Below are 20625 nucleotides of genomic sequence, written 5' to 3'. Positions count from 1 at the left end.
TTTATTTTTGGGACAGAGAGAGACAGAGCATGAACGGGGGAGGGGCGGAGAGAGAGGGAGACACAGAATCGGAAACAGGCTCCAGGCTCCGAGCCATCAGCCCAGAGCCCGACGCGGGGCTCAAACTCCCGGACCGCGAGATCGTGACCTGGCTGAAGTCGGACGCTTAACCGACTGCGCCACCCGGGCGCCCCCCAAGTCTATTTTTTTAAAGTGTTTTTCTGTTGTTGTTCTCCAGGCTGATGCTGTTGAGATCAGCCGCGGTCCTACCGGGAGGGGCCCCAAGGGCCAGCGGCACGGGCACCGCTCACACACGGGAGCTAACATCCACCTCGCTAAGAACACAACACGTGACGGGAAGCTCTACGCCCAACGTGGGGCTGAACTCAGGACCCCGAGATGGAGAGTTGCACAATGTACCATCTACCGCCTGAGCCAGCCAGGCGCGCTAAGGGCTGACGTTCTTACGACAGTTAGGGGGCGCCGGCCCTGCGCTCGGGACGTCCCGTCCTAACTCACTGGATCAGGTGAAGCACCATCAGCATCCCTGTGTCGTCCCTGAGGAAACCGAGGCAGCACAAGGAGGTTAAGTGATGTGCCCAAGGTCTCCTATCTCCACGGTGCCAGTGCCGGCTCAGGACGGCAGCCCCTGGCCCGAGAGCCCGAGCCCTTCACCACTCGCTTCCTTTCCAGAAATCAAAGCCAGAGAGGGGCGCCCGGGTGGCTCAGTCGGTTAAGTGTCCGACTTCGGCTCAGGTCATGATCTCACGGTTCGTGGGTTCGAGCCTTGCATCGGGCTCTGTGCTGACGGCTCAGAGTCTGGAACCTGCTTCGGATTCTGCGTCTCCCTCTCTCTCTGTTCCTCCCCTGCTCATGCTCTGTCTCTCTCCTTCAAAATAAATGAAAACATTTAAAAAAAAAAAAAAAAAAAGAAATCAGAGCCAGAGAATCAGAATATGTTTCTTTGTGGACACCCACCTGCCTGCTGCTGGAGAGGCCGGGGCAAGCCTGCCACCCTTGGGCTGTGGGGGCGCCCACCTGGCACGGCCAGGAGGAGGGATTTGTCAGAACGGTCTCCACCTGTCGGTTCCCTTTCTGGGGATCTGTCCTGCTGGCCCTAAATGCAGACGAGCTATTTATCTCAGCGTGATTTCTAATGCCCTAAACCAGAAACAGCCTACGTGCCCTTCTTAGGAACCCGTTAACCCTTCTCGCCAACGCACCATTAGGCAGCGGTACAAGTCAGGTGTGCAGCCTTCAGGATAACAGAGAAAGTGGCGGTTTCGCTCCCTCGTACGTCACGTGTTGTAACATACACGTTATGTAACGATACGTTACGTATCAACATACACATCCCAGGGTGTTATAATACTGTAGTAAATAAAAACCAAACTGAACTGAAGTGGCCTCAGACACCCTTGGACGTGCGTGGGCGCTGCCGTGGCCATGGCTGACGTCCATGTGTCCACACCCTGCCTTCCAGTACATCAAGATGGGCTCCCCCCACAGGGTTTCTTTCCACCTTCTGCGCCCAGCTTCCCCTGCCAGCACCCAGTTCTGAAGGGCGGCGACATGCACCGACGGGTGGCCCTCACACACTTTCCATCCAGAACAGGCTCAAACTGGCCGCCGCCGGTCTCTGTAAATAAAGCTTCGCTGGCGCACGTTCACGCCTGTGTCGTCTGCGAGCGCTGCCGCAGGTCACAGCTGAGCTGAGTGCACACAGAGCCCGTGGGGCCCCACGGCCAAGCACAGTTACTCTCCGGCCCTCAACAGAAAACACCCGCCAGCCTTGCTCTGGCTTCAGGACAGACCGACACTCAAGCGATTTGCTTCCTTGCTCTCAGCACACATACGTGTCTCACTTGTCTGTCTGTTTTCTTTGAACTTGAAAGTGTACTCAAGGCATCACGACCCCGTGCCCCTGAAACCTTAGCGCGTGCCTTTTACAAGGACAACGTCTGAGATGGGCCACAAGCCACACCAACACGGGGAGCCTCGAAACCGAGGGCACTGCTGCCCAGTGGACAGTGTGGACACAGGTCTCACAGACGTCCCACGCGTGTCCTTTACAGCTGCCCTTCCAGCCCAGGCTCATACGCCGTGTCTCCCCTCTACATCCTGTCCCACCAGGGGCGAGCTGGGTCAGGTGTGGGAGGGCCTGCTGCGTGGGGGGCTCAGCTCAGGCAGAGGCGTGTACAACATCATAGCTTTTACAGAGAACAGGAGCAAACACCTAACCTGGAGAAACCTTCCCTCCGCGAGCACCTGCGCTCTGGCGTCTGGGACCACCTGTTTGGGAAACGCGTCTGCATCCGAATTCAGGACCTTCTTCCAGGACAGAATCCCCATTTTGGGGGTCCAAATAGCTGCACGTGTAGGTATCGACATTTTCCTAGTAAAAAGCTGTATTACCGCCTGGCCGACAGTCACCTCACTCCCCCTGTGCTGTCAAGAAATTCTGGGACAAACCGCACCCCGCTCTGCAGAGCATGGAACCCCATCCAGACCACTCCTGGAGGAAAACGGAGGGTGGGCACAGCATGTGGACTTGGCCGGGGGATAAGATGGAACTTGGAGGGCAGGCATTAAGAAGTGAAACTAACCTGGAGAGCTGATCCCCGGAGGGCAGGGCACACACACTGCGTCATGTCTGAAGACCCCCACGGCAGATGCAGGCTGGCTCGAAGCTGCCCTCACATCCTTGGGGCCCCCACCACGCGTCCAGGGCAGGAATCTCCCACGGTGGCAGCATCTAGGTCCTGAGTGGTCCATCTGGGTGAGTCGGGCTGCTCACCCGGGGTTGGGGGCTGGGCCAGGGGGTCCAGTTCCTGGGGATGCAGTGGGGGAAGGGGAAGCTGAGTCCCAGGACTGGTGCTCCAGCCCAAGGAGGGAAGCCAGACACAAACCACAGGACTGTCACCACGGCCAGCCGAGTGGGGACAGCAGGTGTCTGGTGCAGCACCATGGGGACCTGACCGCAGGCCTCCTGCCAGGCTGTGCGGGGATGGGCTCGGGACCCAGCAGGTCAGCAGTCTGCAGCCTGAAGTCTTCGAAGGAGCAGGTGAAAAGGCAGAGACCAGAGCGGGTGCCACAGGGAGGCCGCAGGGGGAGGTGCTGGGCCGCTCGCAAGCTCCAGCTGTCCCTCCCGCCCAGACGGCCGTGACACAATCACACTCACCGTCTCTGGTGACGCAGCTGCACGCGTCTCCCATGTTATCACGGTGTCTCGACCTGGAGATGGCCTGTACCCCACTCCAGCACGTGTGTACCGGGCTGGGCTGACCGTCCCGATGGTGGTGGAGACCCACAAGCACAGGTGCACTGAGCGCACGGCCCGCGGGCCCCCGGCCTCCATCAGACGTCGGATGGGGGACGGCGGGACAGGCCCGCCCTGGATGGTTCTCACGGGCGCGAACGCCGACTCTCGGCAGACGGCTCCCCCACGCTCAGTGCTTCTTCCGCGGGTGGCGTTTCCGATGGCGAATGAGACATGAGCTGTAGGCGAAGGCTTTCCCACATTCCTTGCATTCGTACGGCTTCTCCCCAGTGTGCGTTTTCTGATGTTTTAGGAGATTCGAACTGCAGTTAAAGGCCTTCCCACATTCACTGCATTTAAAGGGCTTCTCTCCGGTGTGGATTCTCTGGTGCTTGGTGACGTCAGAGCTGTGCCTGAACAGCTTCCCACACCGATCACATTTGAAGGGCTTCTCTCCAGTGTGAACCCGCTGGTGGCGGAGGTGGTCTGTCTTATGCTTAAAGATGCGTCCACACTCGCTGCACCCATAGGGCTTCTTTCTCTGAAAAGGAATGAACACGGGAACCCCCTCGAAGTCATCTTTAAACGAAGCATCGAAGGCATCAAACAAATGTTCCTCATCCTCAGGACTCGGGCTGGATTCCTTGCCGTGCTTTTTGGCCAACGTGGACCTCTTGCTTGGCCTTTCCTCCCCAGACGACGCTTTCTCTCCTTTGGGTGTGTCCTTCAGTGAATGCACTTCCTCCTCTGGGGTCTGGGCCTTCCTTCCACCCACGGGCTTTTCCATCGTCCTTTGTTCCCAGGAGGAGGGGCCACTGGAAGCCGGGAAGGGCTACTGGGGAAGGCCGGGCCGGATTCTCCACTTCTGCAGAAAGCTCGTTCTTTACACACAGCTTTTCATCTGTCCGAGCTTGTACCGAAGGCTCTGGAACGGAATGTCTGCACCAGAGAGAGACTCCACCAACCCCTGTGCTGGTGGAGAAGCCACAGCAGGACTGTTAGATCGCACCAGCGTCCGGGAAGAGCACAGCTGGGGACTCTCGTGGCACAGAGTCACTAAGGGACGGATGGGGGCGGGGCGCGCTGGGGAATTTGGCCCCTTCCGTTCCCCGCTTGTGTGCTCGTTCCCCTTGGACGTCTCCTGAGCCTCTCAAACTGGACGTGACCAAACGGGACGCTCGCTCTAACCCTCTCCCTGGGGCGGTGCCTCCGGGCCTGTGTCTGGTAGGATCTGACGCGTACCACGACCAGCAATCCCATGTGGTCCCCAAGTCGGGAGTTTCCCCCACCATTTTCTCCCTCCCATCTCCACTTCCTGTATTTGGGACTGGACGATGTGCTTTGGGGGCTCTAGGCTGAGAGGTGGCATGTGCCTGTCAGTTAGAGCCTGGAGTCTGAGACGGATCAGACTTGGGGCTGGCTCCCTAGTGGGCGCCCTGCCCTCCCCCCATGGTCTGTCTCCACAGAGCAGCCAGTGAACCCCCTACCCCGTACCTGCCCCGGTGTCCCTCATACTTACAAGCCCCACACGCGCCTGACTGGGCCCATCCCTCGGCCCTCTCCTCACTCCCATCCTCATGTCCAGCTTTCTTCAGACTCCTCAACCAGACCCAGCGCTTCCTGCCTCAGTGTCGGGCTGATTCCAGAAACAGGCCAAGCGCAGGTTTTTGCGGGGCCGGCCCCTCACTTCATTAGGAGCTCTGCTCCAAGGGCCCTGCCCAGAGAGGCCTCCCGGACTCAACCAGTGCCCCCCAACTCCCTCTTCCCTAACCCGGCCCCAGACTTCCTTGTAGCATGTCACCAGAGCGAACTCCTCCCAGAGCCAAAGCCCAGGCAACTATCACCTAGACCTTGCTCACACTGTCACTGTCTGAAACACCTGACGGACCCTGTCCCTAACTCCCTCTAACAGCATCCCAATTTCGCCACGAATTGAAACAGGGTTCACACAGCCCAGGTGTTCGCAGAAGCAGCACCTGCACGTCTCATCTTGTTTGCCGCCATCCCTCTCCTGTCTCTTTTCTGTCTCATCCGTCAGCTTCCTGGACCTGCCTCTTCTCTCAGCGCTAACTGATGGAATTCTAGCAAAAAGCCTTGACAGACTGCAGGCTCTTTAACTGTTGGTGGAAGATACTCCATGAGATTAAGGCCTTTTTTTTTTTTTTTTTTTTAAAGAAAAAGCTCCAAAGGCAGGTCCTGTTTTAATTTTCCAATATTCCTTGCAGACCTTCCTTGTTAAGACCTTCTTAACAAAGGTATCTCATGACCTGTGACGACTACCTGTACCTACTAGGAGGCCCATAATCCTGACAAGCTGTCCTACCCCCAAATGGGATGCCCTACATAACACTCCAGGTGCTGTATTTTTCTTTGAAACTTCCTTTCCATCATCTACTTACTTACCATCCTTTTAATCTGTGTGTCTACCCAACTCTGTGCGTGAAAACACAGGTTTTTAAAGTAAGCTCCATGCCCAACGTGGGGCTTGAACTCAACACCCCAAGATGCTCTACTGACTAAGCCAGCCAGGCACCCCCAAGTGATGTATGTTTTAAGGTATAAATACTCTGAATTCTCTTTAAGCCTTTCCTCTTCTCCCCCACGCAGAGGCAATACATAAGACGCCTGTAGAAACTTCCCATCCCATCCTGATAAGGAGTTTGAGAATCTAGTTTCTTCTAAATAAAAATGTTTAGGGGCGTCTGGGTGGCTCAGTAGGTTGAGCGTCTGACTGGTTCAGGTCACGATCTCGCGGTTCATGAGTTCGAGCCCTGAGACCGGCTGGCTGCTGTCAGCGCAGAAGCCGCTTCAGAATCTCTGTCTCCCTCTCTCTCTGCCCCTCCCCCGCTCATGCTCTCTCAAAGATAAACTTAAAAAACAACAACAAGGGGCGCCTGGGTGGCGCAGTCGGTTGAGCGTCCGACTTCAGCCAGGTCACGATCTCGCGGTCCGTGAGTTCGAGCCCCGCGTCGGGCTCTGGGCTGATGGCTCAGAGCCTGGAGCCTGTTTCCGATTCTGTGTCTCCCTCTCTCTCTGCCCCTCGCCCGTTCATGCTCTGTCTCTCTCTGTCCCAAAAATAAATAAACGTTGAAAAAAAAAATTAAAAAAAAAAACAAAACAACAACAACAAAAAGAAATACCCTAAGAATTAACATTAAAAAACAATGTTTACTTACACTTGATTGGGATTCAGGCCTATGTGGCCCCAAAGGCTCTACTGGAGGCAGCTTCTGGGAGGCTGTTCTGAGCATCAGGTGGGAGCCTGAATCGCAGGTAAAGGCAGCTCATCTGGGCTGAGGGGAGCATGTAGAAGTAAGAGGGGACCCCTGCTGGAGAGGGCAGGTGGACGGAGGGCAGAGGACCGAGGGCAGAGGATCGCCGCACCAGGCAAGGAGGCTGGAGTCTAGCTTCAGTGGGAACCTGAAGGAAACCAAGAACCAACATGAAATGAAGACCCACCCAGCGGAGGGCCTGCGTGGGGTTTCTCTGTGCTCCGGTCTCCTATCAGGACTGCCACCGGGGCAGCAGCTGCCCTGAGATGTGGCTACTTGCGGGCAAGGGTCATGGCTTTTTCACCCCCGAATCCCTGGTTACTGGGCAGGAGCCAGCACATGCCGGTGCCCAGGAAACATTCTAGATAATCGACTTGTCTGCCTCAGTCGAGCTGGCAGGTGCTTGAAGGCAGCAACGGTATTTACCCACTTCTCTAAGTGCACAGCACGCCAAGTTATTAAATAGTTAAAAACGCGGTAGACCAGAGGTTCTGGCCCCTCCCTTCACAGGCCTGTGGACACGAGTGCCCGCTGCAGCCGCACAGACCACTCAACCCACCTGGCCGGAGCAGGGGCGTCGGGCCCAAGGGCCGGTGCCCGCCGCGCAACGTCGGGGCAGCTCTTTTACTCTCTGGACCAGGCCCCTTGTGCCACAAAGCGTTGGGGAGCCACCGCGGCCGGGGCCCCCGGGACGCCCCGCTCACCCTGGCCCCGTCCCCCTGCCTTCAGAAGCCGGGGTCTCGGGGGGCGGGGGGTCTGCATCACTAGCGGGTCTGGGATCCACGGGCAAACGTGCACCCCAACAGTCTGCTGGGCCCCCCGCGGGCCAGCAGCCACGAGCCGTGCCGAGGAGGGGGAAAGGGACCCCGAGGGGGCAGCACGACGCACCCCCGCCAACGACAGGGCCTCGTCAGCCAAGTGTGCAGGGCCCTGGGACGCCGCCTTCACCTCGATCCGCACGGAGCTGGTCCTCGCCCTCCTCCCCGCGGCGCCTGGGAGCCCAGAGAACCCTGAATCCCCGGCTGGAGGACGGGGCGAGCGCGCCCGCCACAAGGCGCCCGGGAACGACGTCCCCCGCGCCGGGCCCCGCCGCACGCCAGTCTTCCCGCGCCGGGCGACCGAGGCCCGCCCGGCCCAGCAGCCGGCCTCGGCGCCGACCGGAAGAGCCCGCCCCTTCCGGCGCCGCTCTAGGAGGAGGCCCCGCCCCCAGGCCTCTCAGTGGTACTCCGTGGACGGCCCCGCCCCCAGCGCCTGGTGCCCTTTCCTGGGAGGGCCTGCTCGTCCACCCTCCGCGCCCGTCCGTGCTCTCACCTCTGCGCCCCCTCCCTCGCGCCTGCCCCTCCCTCGCGCCTGCCCCTCCCTCACTCCATCCTCCCTTCCTCCACCCTGTCCCTCATCCCTATGCTCACCCCTGAGACTCCTCTGTCACCCCTGCCCCCTCACTCACCCCTCTCCAGCCACCTGACTGTGCTACTCACACACAGCAGGTGCACTTGGCCTGTTCAGTTGCACTGGCAGCGTTCCCTCTGCCCGGATGCTCATCCCCAGCTATCTCCTTGGCGCACTCCCACCTCCTACTCCGCGTCTCCAGGGAGACCCGACTGCTCTCTGTATTAGTTTCCCGGTTCCCACAAATTTAGCTGCTTAAAACACTTGTTTGTTCCCTCACTTCCTTGGAATAGGTGTCCAGATGTCCTGGCGTGGCTTAGTTGCTTCCCTGCTTGCTCTTGCCAGGCTGCAGTCGTGGTGTCAGTGGCTGCATTCTCAGCTGGAGGCTCATCCGTGGAAGGATCCACTTCCACACTCCCGTGGTTGTTGGCAGGATTCATTTCCCGGTGGCTGTGCCACTGAGGGCCTGCTTCCTTTGGCTTTTGGCTAGAGGCTGACCTTAGGTCCCGGTGGCCACCCACCATTCCCTGCCATGTGGCCCCTTCCAAGGCCAGTTCCCAGCATGGCTGTTTGCTCCTTCAGGGCCAGTGGGAGAGCCTCTCTTCCCAAGTTGCTCAGATGGACTGTCACAGAACATAGTCTAACCGCGGGAGTCACCTCTTGGGACCTTCCTCATATAACAACAGAACCATAGGCATTACCTCCTGTCACCATCATACAATGTGACTGAACTGCAGGAGTGACGACCTGTGTCACCTTAGAAGCAAGTCCCAGGTGCCCCCTGTGCTTGGAGAGGGAAGCAGAGTCCATAACACCATAGTTGGTCTCTTCTCCCACCCCTGACTCCCCCACCCGTCCTGCATTTTCTCATAACACGTTCCACTAACACACTATGTAATCTCCTTATCAGTGTGTTTATCACGTACAGGCGCACCTAGGAGGGTGGGTTGGGTTCCAGACCATAGTAGTAAAAGCAAATATTGCAATGAAGTGAGTCAAATGACTTTTTTTGGTTTCCCAGTGGCTATAAAAATTATGTTTACACAATACTGAGTTATTAAGTGTGCAACAGCATTGTGTCTTTGAAAAAACAATGTATGTACCTTCATTACAAAAATACTCTCTTGCTAAAACCGCCAGCTGAGCTTTCAGCCAGTGCGTCTCTGCTGGCCGAGGGTCTGCCCCGAGGACGACGGCTGCTGGGTGGTCCGCGTGGCGGCGGTGGCCAGTTTCAAAATAAGACGGCAGTGTGAAGTTTGCTACGGCCGCGGATGCTTCCTTTCACGAACGATTTCTCTGGAGCAGGTGATGCTGTTTGATAGTATTTCACTCTGGGCCACGGTAAAACTGTCCATTAGAATCACCCTAGCATCCTTGAAAAAGTTTTTTTTCAGGTGTCACACAAGAGCTGGTGAAGCAATGCCATAGGGGCTGAACCCCGTGACGCACGACCATAGAGGCCCCCCGGTGACCCTCGTGGTCGGTCAGCTTAGGGGGCATCAGAAGGCAGGCCCCTCAGTGCAGTGCCGCTCAGCCAAAGCCGTGCATCTCAAACACCTGCACAGCTTAGGGAACCATCGCCTGGACCCCCCTCCCAGGGGTTCTAACTGATGGGCAGGGGCAGGGAAGTGGACACACAACACTGGCATTAAAAAAAAAATTTTTAATGCTTATTTATTTTTTGAGAGAGAGAGAGAGAAAGAGTGTGAGCAGGGGAGAGGCAGACACAGAATCTGAAGCAGGCTCCAGGCTCTGAGCTGTCCACACAGAGCCTGACGTGGGGCTGGAACTCAGGAACCTTGAGATCATGACCTGAGCTAAAGTCGGACGTGTAACCGACTGAGCCACCCAGGCGCTCCCAACGCTGGTATTTTAAAAGTGCCCCTGGACGATTCTACTGGGCAGCCAGGTCCAGAGCACAGGTGTGGTGACGCACAAAGGGCTCTGTGAAGCCTTGGACGCAGAGCAAGGTGGAGACATAAGAGGTCATCAGGTTTAGTATGCTTCCAAGAAACGCTGATTCCTTACCTGTGGGCTTGTTCCTCAGTTATGGGTCACACACCTAGAAAAACTCACATCTGACTCCTGGAGCCTACATTTTATGACAAGGTGGGCAGTAATGGGTCACACACCTAGAAAAACTCACATCTGACTCCTGGAGCCTACAGTTTATGACAAGGTGGGCAGTAAGTACACTCATTCTCCAATTATGTGATCTTCCCCATGTTCATCTGCGGACAGGTTCCCCCGGAGGCAAATTACTAGGGTGTCGCGTGGGTGGCAACAGGCCAGGGCAGCCCGACCCCCAGGTGACATCCGCCGCGTCCCCCGCAGCGTAAATTCACTGTCAGGCCCACCCTGGGCCGAGAGGCTGTGGTCTGCTCGCACGGCTTCTTCCAAGAGGTAAGCTTCCTTCCCTCAAGCCTGTGGCATCACTCTGTGACTCTGTTTCCTTCACTTGAGCCCGTGACTCTGTGACGGCATGCCGTCTGGAAGGAAAGGCCCCCCGCCTGTGGCTGGCGCATTCGACGCTTCCTCCTCTGCAAACATTCCGAAGTCAGGATTTCTGGGATCAGGTCTCTCCAGGTGCGTCTTCTGCGGTGGGATGAGAGCCGGGTCGTGGCCCCGACACTGCCACATTCACTGCTCATCTCAGGCTCCTTTTGGGAGGACCGAGGACACGGAAGGGGAAGGCATGAGTGAGGCTTTCCTGTGTCTCCATTCCTCCCCCCTCCCCCCATTCTCTAAGAGCCTGTGGCCAGGTGGCCCCCCCACCCCCCACCCCTGCCAGCAGGCCCATCACAGAGCCCAGGCCGCCCCCCTGCCGCTCCCTCAGGCGGGATGCACCTCTGTGCAGGGATCCTCCTCTGAGGCTGGGAGGCCTGAGTGTCAGGGGACACTGACCACAATGAGACCCCTCCGCAGCTCTCAGGTGGGGGCCCGTGATCCCCCTCTTTCTGGGAGGTTCCAGATGAGCCTTGGGTCCATCGGCTTCTGCAAACCTGGCGGTCACCAGAGGGCCGGGATTCAGCAATCTCCATCCTCAGGAACGTCCTGCTTTTGGGTCAATGCCTCATCCTCACAGGGAGAACAAGGGCAGGAAGTGCACTGTGGCCACCTGCTTCCTGTGTTGGGAGAAAGGAAGTCCTGAGACCACCTTAGGACTCAATCCTGGGGTGGGGTTGGGTCAGTGGACAATGGCAGGCCACCAAGGGGATAATGGGGGGGGCAGGAGAGGGGAGGAGCTCAGGGTCGTGGGGAGGACGGAGGCTGCAGGGGAGGGGTGCCCAGGGAGGATCTGCACGTGCCCTCCCCCAGCTGGCAGGTCCTGTGGGCCCAGAAAGGAAGGGGGCACAGCATTCTTCCTCAGCTTGCTCCCAGTGTCAGGACTGGATGGGGCACCCAGCGCCCTGAGGCAGCCCCAGGCTGGTTTCAAGGCGGGGGTGGCGAGGCACCTTGGGTAGGGGTCCCTCGGCCTTGTTTGTCGACTCCATGTTAGGGGTCACTTGTCCGGCAACATAAGGGAGCAGGGTGAGTGGGCGGACTCAGTGGTGGGAGGGGAGAGAAGCGATGCCCCCACAGGCCAGCGTGAGGGGGCCTGGAGCCCTCACCCCCAGGAACAGCTCCAGGGGTGAGAGCAGGGGCCATCACAGTCAGCCCTGGCATTGGAGCACCGGGGCCTGGCAGCCTCCGCACGGACCCTCGGAGATGGGTTCGGCTTTTCTCCAGTTTTGTGGACAAGAGGACTGAGCACAGACAGGCCGCATGGGTGGCCAAGGTCACACAGCCCGCAGCGGTCAGAGGTCAGCCCCGGAGCTGCATGGGCTCCTCTGTTGTCTTAGCAGCTCCCCGGTCACACTGACAAAGGTCAGGAAGCCTTGACAGCATCCACGCTGCAGGGCAGAGCCTTTACCCAGGACCATCAGGCTCTAGAAGTTTCCAGCATCAGACTCTTGAGGAACACCCTCTGAGGGTCCCAGTACCCGCACGTGCCCTGGGGTGAGGGGCAGGCTCTGAAGGTCACTCAAGCCTGACCAAGGCCCAGAGGCTGGCCCACCGCCTGCAGCCTCTCGCTGTCCTGTGCCGCTGGCCTCTGGGACACGTGTCCTTCCTTGTCGATGGGTGAGCCGGGCTTTTGGAGGGGCGCCTCAGGCCCCCTGCTCAGTGTAGAAGCGGGGACCTAACACGAGTGCGCACCGTCACCCACCGGCGGCGCCAGCAGAGCTGACGCACTTTGCCCAGGAGGCCGGTCCAGACGAGGGCCTGGTGGCTGCAGGGCCGACCTCTTCCGGTGGAACCGCCGGGTCACAGGGCGCGCTGGCCCAGCCCGCGGCCCCCCCCTCCCCCGCAGACATCGTGCCAGTCTGCACGCCAGCTTCCAGATTCCTCCGGAGCGCGGCATCCTCGCCGCTCTGATGACGGAAGTTGCGCGGGGCTCCACCACCCACACGCGCCACAAGCTCCCGAGGGCGGTGGTGCGGGTCCACGATCCCGGTTCCAGTGCGGAAGCGGGGCCTGGGAGTTGTTAGCCTTCAAAATAAAACTTCCAGTCGTCTTACCAGCAATAATGGGTTTGTTCGGGAATGGCAGAGAGCCGCAGCCCCGGCAAAGCAAGACCACAGGCAAGTAAGCCCGCAGAGCCAGGAAGGAGAAGGCTCTTTTACAGAGAAGAGGCGGGGCTGGGAGGGGCTGTTGTAAACTCAAAGTCCATTGGACTAAACTGGGAGCTGGAAGTGTAGTGGCTGCTCATTGGCTGAGCTGTGACAGTCTCTCATTGGCTGGGCTGAATCAGCCTCTCATTGGCTGGGCTGTTGCCGGGGCAGGAGGAAATCTTCCTTCCACCTGCCCAGCGGTAAAGGAGTAGGGAAAGTGGTAGGACCGCCAGGACCACTCTCTTCCTGTTGCATTTGCGGGAGAGTAGCGGGTGTGAGAGCTCCCCCTGCCGAAACTCCCCGCTCCCATGTTAGTGAGGTTTCCTTTCCTGACTTTTCTCAGGTGGGGTACCTGCCAGCAGGCTGAGGCGGGGAGGACGCCTTCCGGTCGGGAGGGGCTCTCTATGGGGCATGCGCATGGGGTCTGCAGGCGAGCGACCGCACAGCCTCCTGAGGCCGGCCCAGGCCGAATCACCATCGAGACCACCAGCTCTGCAGGACAGGGACACCCTGGGGAATCGGGTGGTGGGGGTGGGGCTTGCAGAGAGGGGCGTGTCTCCATTTACAGAGAAGGTCTGCGTGCAGAACCCAGTGCTCTCTGGCCGGGTGGATGTTGCTACTGCAGAACTTATGGGGGACACGGGCATGACAAGGGCCATGACAGGTCACTGAGCACCCTGATGGACAGATGGAGGGAGTACTGGGGAAGCCAGCAGGAGCATGTAATCCTGCCTGGTGGCCAAATGTGGTCATAAAGGCCACGGGCGGGTGCCTGTGAGCTGAATTCTTGGCTTTTTGAGCATGTGCTACGGCACCCCCATCTGTCTGCAGGGCCCCCCCCCCCCCCCACCTGCGCCAGGCTGTCACCATCAGGCCCCATCTTCCCCATCCTTGGCAAACACCTCCCTAAACTCAGCCCAGGGCTGACGCCACTCTCGCTGCCCTCACGGAGCTCTGTCTCAGCCCCTTGTTAGTGGCCGGATTACATCCCCAAGATCCATACGCTGAGTCCTGCTCTCAGGGCCGCAGAGGGTGACTGTGCTGGGAGATGGGTCTTTATGGAGGTGATTAAGGTAAAGGAGGTCACTGGGAGCCCTGATCCAGGCCGACTGGTGTCCTTACAAGAAGAGAAGCAGACATGCTGGGGGGGGGGGGGGGGACGAGCATGTGAGGACACGGGGACAACCAGCCTGTGTGGACCAGGGAGGAGTCCCATTCCCCAGACACCTGTTTCCAAGGGAGGGTGAGCGTTGGGGTAACCTTTGCTGCCCCAGTGCCCAAGGGGGGTGGGTTCTGGGGAGGCCTGTCACCCTCGGGCTCTGTCACTGTCTCTCTCACACTCTCTGGGGTCTGCCTGCATCCTCCCCACCCCTACCCCCTACCCTGGGGCCGCCCGCTTCCTTGGGGGGCATTAGATCCCCACGTCTCTGTGCCTGTGTCCTCAGATGGTTAGAGTTCGCGGGAGGGAGGTGTGGTTAGAATCTGTCCCATGAATTATTGGCATCTCTGTGACAGCCAGCGGTGGCGCGTGGCTCCAGGCACAGCTGCGTGTGGGCAGTGGCGCATCCGGCGGAGGGAAGGGTGTTCTGTCACCTCAGGCTGGGCGTGACTGCAGCCTCTAGGCACAGGCGGCCGTGCCCACAGGGGCAGCGTGGGGGCTCGCCCTCCCCCACCGGCCCATCATATATTCAACCTTAAAAATCCTGACCCTGGGGCGCCTGGGTGGCTCAGTCGGTTGAGTGTCTGACTTCGGTTCAGGTCATGGTCTCATGGCTCGTGAGTTCGAGCCCCGTGTCGGGCTCTGTGTTGACAGCTCAGAGCCTGGAGTCTGCTTTGGATTCTTTGTCCCTCTCTCTCTCTGCCCCTCCCTCGCTCATGCTCTGTGTCTTTCTCTCTCTCTCAAGAATAAATAAAACATTGGGGCGCCTGGGTGGCGCAGTCGGTTAAGCATCCGACTTCAGCCAGGTCACGATCTCACGGTCCGTGAGTTCGAGCCCCGCGTCAGGCTCTGGGCTGATGGCTCAGAGCCTGGAACCTGTTTCCGATTCTGTGTCTCCCTCTCTCTCTGCCCCTCGCCCGTTCATGCTCTGTCTCTCTCTGTCCCAAAAATAAAAATAAACGTTAAAAAAAAATTAAAAAAAAAAGAATAAATAAAACATTAAATTAAAAAAAAAAAAACAAAAAAACAACTCCTGACCCTCTAGGAGCCTGAATCCAGTCATGAGCAAAGGCGGGGTCGTCTGAATCCTGTCTGGATGGCAGGTGTATACTTAGGGGCCACGCAGGGGCTGACAGCCACCCCTGACTTCTGGGCTGTGGCCCCTGTGACCAGGTGAGCCCTTCCGCTGGGCCCTGGGACTGGGCTTTATCCTCCTTGGGTCCGAGGCCCAGCGCGCAGCCAGGCAGGCGTCCAGGGGGTCTGTGTTGGGCGGTGCTAAACTCACTGGCTGACATCCAGGTCCCAATCCCTGGAGCCTTGGACGTGTGGCCTCATAGGCACAGGGCCTTTGCAGATGTGATGGGCTTGAGGGTCTGGGGATGAGAGATTGTTCTCGATTATCTGGTGGTCCCAGGTCACCACAAAGACCCTCGAAAGGGGTTGGTGGAGGGAGATTTGAGGCAGAAGACGGTGCAGAGACAGAGGTTGGAGGGGGGCTGCGAGCCGGAGCGCAGGAGGCCATGAGGAGGCGGGGGAGCGGGAGCTCCTTGCTAGAAATAATAGGGTGTCCTGCGGCACTGGCCAGAGACTGAGTACAAGAGGTGGCTCACGTGGTTGTGGGGGCCGAGAGGTGTCCCCCCTGCCTCTGCGAGCTGGAGACCCAGAAGCCTGAAGAGTGGGGGCCCCGGTGCCTGAGGACAGGGGAGGACGGACATCGAGCTCCAGAAGGGTGAACTTGCCCTTCCCGCCTTTTCGTCCTTTCGGGCCTTCCCCTCGGCGGATAGGGTGAGGCCCACCCACGCGGGCAGGGTCGATCTTTTTACTCAAATGCTAATCTCTTCTGGAAACTCACAGACACACCCAGACATCCTGGGGCACCCTCCATCCGGTCAGGCGGACACGTAAAACGGGCCGTCGCATCTCCCAAAAGCACAGCCTGCCGACGCCTTCATTTCAGTGTCTCCTTGTTCAGGCAGACTTGTTGGGGTGGCGGGGACATGGGCTTGTTGGGGTGGCTGGGAGGGGCAGTGTTTCGGGACAGGGTGCCCGGCAGGCAGGCTTCTCTGCGCCGCGTCAAGTCCTCACCACATCTGAGCCTGCCTCCTCCTGTGCCCTCAGGAGCAGGTTAGGGCCCCGGGAGGGGTCAAGCTGCCCCTTCTGCTTCCCTAGGGGCGGGAATGGGGAGGGGGCAGGTCCTGGCAGGGCCCCAGGACCCCAGAGAAGAGGCTGTCACGGAATCAGGAGCCCCAGGCCAGGGCGGGCTCTGTAGCCTGCACCTGGTGCCGAGGACCGTGAAAGAGGGTCAGCTCCGGAGATGTTGGGGGGTCCTGTGCACTCAGACTTAGAGCACTTAGAGCAGGGCTCTAAGGCAGAAGCTGGAGGGAGAATTCTGTGACGCAGAAGCACCCAGTGCTTCTAAGGGGGGAGGAGCAAGGCTAATCAGGTCTCTTTTGGTCGCGAGGGACTCCATCAGCACGCGCAGGAGCTGGGGCCCGTGGGGTTGCACTGACAACAGTTCACTTTTGCTGAGTGTGCACTGCCTGCCGGGCGTGTGGCGTTCCCCGGGGCCTCACTGAGGCTGGCCCGGCCAGGAGGGCCCTTCTCCCATCCCACCTAGTAGACAGGGAAACCCAGCTGGGGGGTGAAGGCGTTCATCTCGGTCACGGAGCCGGTGGGGCGTGGCGTTCACCCAGGGTCGTGGAACCGGGGACCTGGGCTTACCTAACATTTTAACTCATTGTGGCCCCCGAGCTCTGCTGTTCTCTGATGTGCTTTAGTAGGGGGCCGTGTGGGTGGGTGTGTGCCCATGAGTGTGTGCACTAGCGGGAGTAATGTGAGAAGGGACGCACGTGCAGGAGTGCACACGTATGATAGAATGTGAAAAGGCAATGACAGAGAAACCCAGACAACTGGCTTCAACCCCACAGCAATTTATTTCTCTCCCAAGGAAAGGGGTCCTAAGGTAGGCAGTGTGGGGCTAGTACAGTGGTTCCTGGTCACCAGCGATCCAGGCCCCTTCCTCCTTGCTGCCCTACTAGCCTCAGTGTGCTGCCTCATGGTGCAAAGTGGCTGCTGAGCCCCAGCCATCATTTCAGGGAACAGGAAGGAGGAAGGAGAAGAAGAAAGACATGTCACCTCCACCTCAGGGATCTGTCCCCCCCACCAGACCTGGAGGTTTTCATTAATAAGGAAAGAAGGAAACAGAGAGTGGGAGGCTGTCTACCTGCTGGAGATCCTTGACAGGCAGCGGAGGACTCTGGGCTCCCCTACCCTGGGGATGTTGAGCTGGCGGAGATCAAGGGCCTTGTTCCACACTTATCCACGGGGAAACTGAGGCCCAGACCCAGGCTTCCTCCCTCCCGTCCCAAGGCTCTGTCTTGGCACCAGTCAGGAAGCCAAGAGCCCAGCAGCCAACGGTGCCAGCCTGGCCACAGTGGACACTGGGGCACACTTGGGTTCTCTTCCCAGCCCCTCCCACCGCCCACTTCTCAGGAACCCAGGCAACAGTCACGTGCATGGAGGCGTTTCAGTGGCGGGAGGGTGAGGAGAGAATGGGGCCGCCCTCCCCCCCCCCACTCCGGCATATGACACGTGTTTTCTCTCCCCAGGCTGTGTGGACCCACCCTCTGAGCAGCTGAGGCCTGGACCTGAGGCCCACGTCCTGGCACAGGCAGTGGGGAGAGAGGCCGCAGATGCCAGACAGATCGGACACGCGGGGACACGCGGGGACACGCGGGGAAGGGAGGAGCCAGTGCTGGCCGTACCCCTGAAGTCGCTCCACGTTTATTCTCCAAAGCCGGGGGGTGGGGGACGGGCAGGTGGGTAAGGCACTGGAGTGAGTGCTGGCCATCCAGGGTGTGAGCCCGGCTGGGGTCCGGGTGGGACCACCCACTCAGGACCCCACGGCCTGAAGGCCCGGGAGGAGGCTGAGGAGGACAGTGGCCACCAGAGTGGGGCTGCCCTGGGGGCTCCCTGCCCCCCTGCCCAGTGGGTCCTGCCAGGGTGGGAGGTTGCAGAGCGTGGACTGGCAGCAGGTCACGGTCATCCGGGTCCCCTCCACTGTCTTGGCGAAGGGCTGACACGCGTCTGCGCACCACGCCGAGTAGGTGGTCAGAGGGCCCGACCCTGGGAGGGAACGGCTTGGTCACCCGGGACGGGCCGGGGCAGGGGGGAGGCCCCGCTCCGGGCTGTGCGCTTTCGGCAGGGGGAGACGGGGCTCCTCCCGCTGCGGCCACCCCAGTGGCCCGCTCACCGGTGTTCCCGTGGGAGACGACGGCTTTGCAGAAGCTGTGGCTGTGGACGCAGTTCTGAATCTGGTCACAACTCTCCCCCCTGTGCAGGGCCTGGCAGGAGTAACACTGCAGCACGGCTGAGAGGCGAGGAGGGCTCAGGCGGGGCCGTGGCCCGCCCCCCCGCACCTCCCCCTGCGGCCCGGGCTGCTGCCGGCTCTCACCCCTCTGAGAGCCTGCCCTGCAGGAGCCTCCCCGCACCCCTTCCGCCCCCCTTCTCTGCGCCCGGGGCCTCTGCGCTAGTCTCCCCGTGCTGGGCCTCCACCGCGCCCTCTCTGCTCCGCCAGCCCCTACGGCCTCCCCGCCCCGCAGCGGCTCCGACTCTAGGCTCCCTACTCTGGACGGTGGTGGAGGGTCCCAGCCAGGGGAGAGGTGACGGGTGTGCCGAGGGCCAGGGCTCTTCCTCCCCCTCCCCCGGCAGGCAAGGTGACACACGGCCCCCCTATGCCAGCCGCCAGCGAGCCCGGCACTCAGCGGGGCGCACACAGTGCCTGCGCCCTCGGGTTGGGGGAGACGGGCACCTCTGCCCCTGCCGCCTGCAGTCACACTGGCCTCCTCCTCCTCTTCCTCATCGTCATCGTCATAGCCATCCAGCCCAAAGTCCGCGTCGTCGTCCTCCTCCTCCTCGCCCTGCACCTGCCCTCTGCCTGGCCACACAGGCACGTCTGTGAACCCCTGCTACCCGCGCACAGGGGACACACGCTCGAGGCTGTGTCCCCTCCCTGCCCCCCCGCCTGTGCTTCACCACTTCTGTGCTCTCTCCCTCCCCACCGTGTCCCCCCTGCTGGCCCCCAAGCTGGCGGCCCTGCTGGCATGTGGCCTGGCGTTGTCTCTACCGACAGCATCCGCGGCCATGGGCCAGCCCTTTGCAGCAGCTGCCCCCCACCCGGAACCCCTCAGGGTGGGCGAATTTACAGAAGAGGAAACCGAGACCGGGACCTGCATTTTGAAGAAGTGAAATCTGGGGCTAGGGAGGGGCAGGTTTGGGGATCTGTGGGAGCCCAGGACAGCTGACGTCCACCTCCCTCTGGCCTCAGATTCCAGCCCGATCCCTTTCTCCCCAGTCCCGCCCCAGGCTGGGTGCTCCGAGGGGCCCCGTGGGCCCGGACGATGCCGGCCCCCCGCCTTGCTGCAGGGGTGTCCCCTTGCCCCAGTACCTGGCTGCTGGCACAGCAGCAGGGCCAGGAGGACGGCCGTGGGCACCTTCATCCTGCCGGGGTTGACGGGGCTGTGTGCTTGTCTCCTTGCTCAGGCTCTGGATCTGTGGGAAGTGGGACAGAGGGCACTTCTGGGGGCTTCCTGGAGGCCCCTGGGCCCCGGCCCCCCCCAAGCTCCAGCCTCAAACAATGGGCCTCACTCTCGCCCCAGAGCCAGGCATCAGGCCAGGGACGGCCATTTCCCTCCCTGACTTCGGGGGCCGGGGGGGAACGGGAAGTCACTGTGGTCGGCCTTGGGGGCGTCCTGTCCACCTGTGCCGCTACTCCCCAGCCCGGCTCGCTCGTTGGCCCGCAAACCTGGCCCCGGAAGCCGTCCTGCCCACCCGCCCTGCACCTGCGCCCCCTGGGAGTCAGCCCCGGCTGTGCAGACACCGGAGCTTGGCGTCCCGGACCCTCAAGCTAGCTGCATATCACTGACCTTCAACCCTGAGTCAGCCTCGCCAACGTTGCACAGCTGCTCGGAGAGTATTTTAATACAAACACCATGGCTGTGCCCGCTATGCGCCCCCCCCCAAGGCTTTGGTGGGTGCAGCTAGCTCTGCCTGTACCCGAGGGGCTCATCCCTCACCTGCTGAGACGGCATCTCCTCGGAGAGGCCTTCCAGCCCCCACCCACCGCACACCCCATCCCTCCCTGACCTTGGAGGTACCCCCGGCCCCTCCCCATGCTGCTTGCTGAGTGGGAGCTGGCCGGGCAGGGTGGGGGGAAGCTTCCTGGGAGCCTCAGGGACCCGCCTTCCCTTCTCCTGCCCTCCAGCTGGTGGTGTGTCGCGTGAAAGCCAGCCTGGCAGGCCCCCCACCTGTCTCCCCAGGGGCACCCCTCCTCCTTTACCGGCCACAGACCTGAAGGGGTGTCGAGAGCCCCTCCCCCCTTCCTGGTGGGACCGAGGAGTCGGGTGGGGCAGGGGGCTGGCTTGGACCTGGAGCCGGGGCTGCCTGCCTCAGTGCCCAGGCCCCTCTCTTGGCCTCTCTGGGTCGGTGTCCCTGACTGTCCACAGGCGGCACCTGTCTGAGCCCGGGGTTCCAGGACACGGCGCCTCCTGCAGACCCCAGCGCGGGGACTTGGCTCCCTTAGAGGAAGCCACCCCCTACCCACAGGGCTCAGGGCTGGCGGCTGGGGCCCATGTTTAGAGCCTGCATGGTAAACGGCCTGTGCCCTGGGCTCAGAGCCCTTCTAGGTCAGGGCTTCCTCCCTCGGCCATGCCCATAACCAGGGGGCAGCCCCGGGGCCCCAGCTCCCTGCCCGAAGACCCCTGCGCAGCACGGACCCGGTCCTGCCTGCTCTCCCCAGTTTGGCCGGGCTGGCTCCAGCGGGTGGCTCCCCCACCCCTAGACCTGGCTTCCCTCAGGCCCTGGGCACACTTCCTCTTGCCCTGGCAGAGGAGGAGA

At 60.6% G+C, this 20625-nt stretch overlaps 2 protein-coding genes and 1 long non-coding RNA gene across 7 annotated transcripts in view; 1 reads left to right on the top strand and 2 right to left on the bottom strand.

Moving 5' to 3' along the window:
- ZFP41 (ZFP41 zinc finger protein) overlaps window positions 1–7413 on the bottom strand; it is a 9768-nt gene extending 2355 nt beyond the window's left edge. The window contains exons 1-4 of one of the 5 annotated variants that reach the window (XM_040494619.1): window positions 6436–7413; window positions 4779–4895; window positions 2607–4231; window positions 979–1117 (exon numbers count right to left, since the gene is read on the bottom strand). In XM_040494619.1, coding sequence (XP_040350553.1) covers window positions 3450–4046 — 597 coding nt within the window. In that variant the 5' untranslated portion in view covers window positions 4047–4231; window positions 4779–4895; window positions 6436–7413 and the 3' untranslated portion in view covers window positions 979–1117; window positions 2607–3449. Of the gene's footprint in view, window positions 1–843; window positions 890–973; window positions 1118–2606; window positions 4232–4778; window positions 4896–6435 lie in introns of those variants that run through there. The other 4 variants (XM_040494615.1, XM_040494614.1, XM_040494618.1 and 1 more) reach the window with 4 other exon arrangements.
- Window positions 7414–13505: 6092 nt separating this feature from the next.
- Window positions 13506–17454, top strand: LOC121043078 (uncharacterized). Its single transcript, XR_005796679.1, has 2 exons — window positions 13506–13645; window positions 17340–17454. It is a non-coding gene; the product is annotated as an uncharacterized LOC121043078 (long non-coding RNA).
- Window positions 16642–20098, bottom strand: GPIHBP1 (glycosylphosphatidylinositol anchored high density lipoprotein binding protein 1). The gene is made up of 4 exons (XM_040494599.1): window positions 19178–20098; window positions 18542–18667; window positions 17984–18100; window positions 16642–17856 (listed from the first exon to the last, which is right to left on the bottom strand). The coding sequence occupies exons 1-4, from the start codon at window positions 19227–19229 to the stop codon at window positions 17624–17626; spliced, it is 528 nt and encodes a 175-aa protein (XP_040350533.1). The 5' UTR covers window positions 19230–20098; the 3' UTR covers window positions 16642–17623.
- Between the last annotated feature and the right edge of the window lie 527 nt (window positions 20099–20625).

This window comes from Herpailurus yagouaroundi, unplaced genomic scaffold (assembly GCF_014898765.1).
Source record: "Herpailurus yagouaroundi ecotype Mexico unplaced genomic scaffold, PumYag 186, whole genome shotgun sequence".
NCBI lineage: Eukaryota > Metazoa > Chordata > Mammalia > Carnivora > Felidae > Herpailurus > Herpailurus yagouaroundi.
The sequence above is the reverse complement of the archived record's forward strand: the minus strand, read 5'-3'. Positions and strand labels throughout refer to the sequence as shown.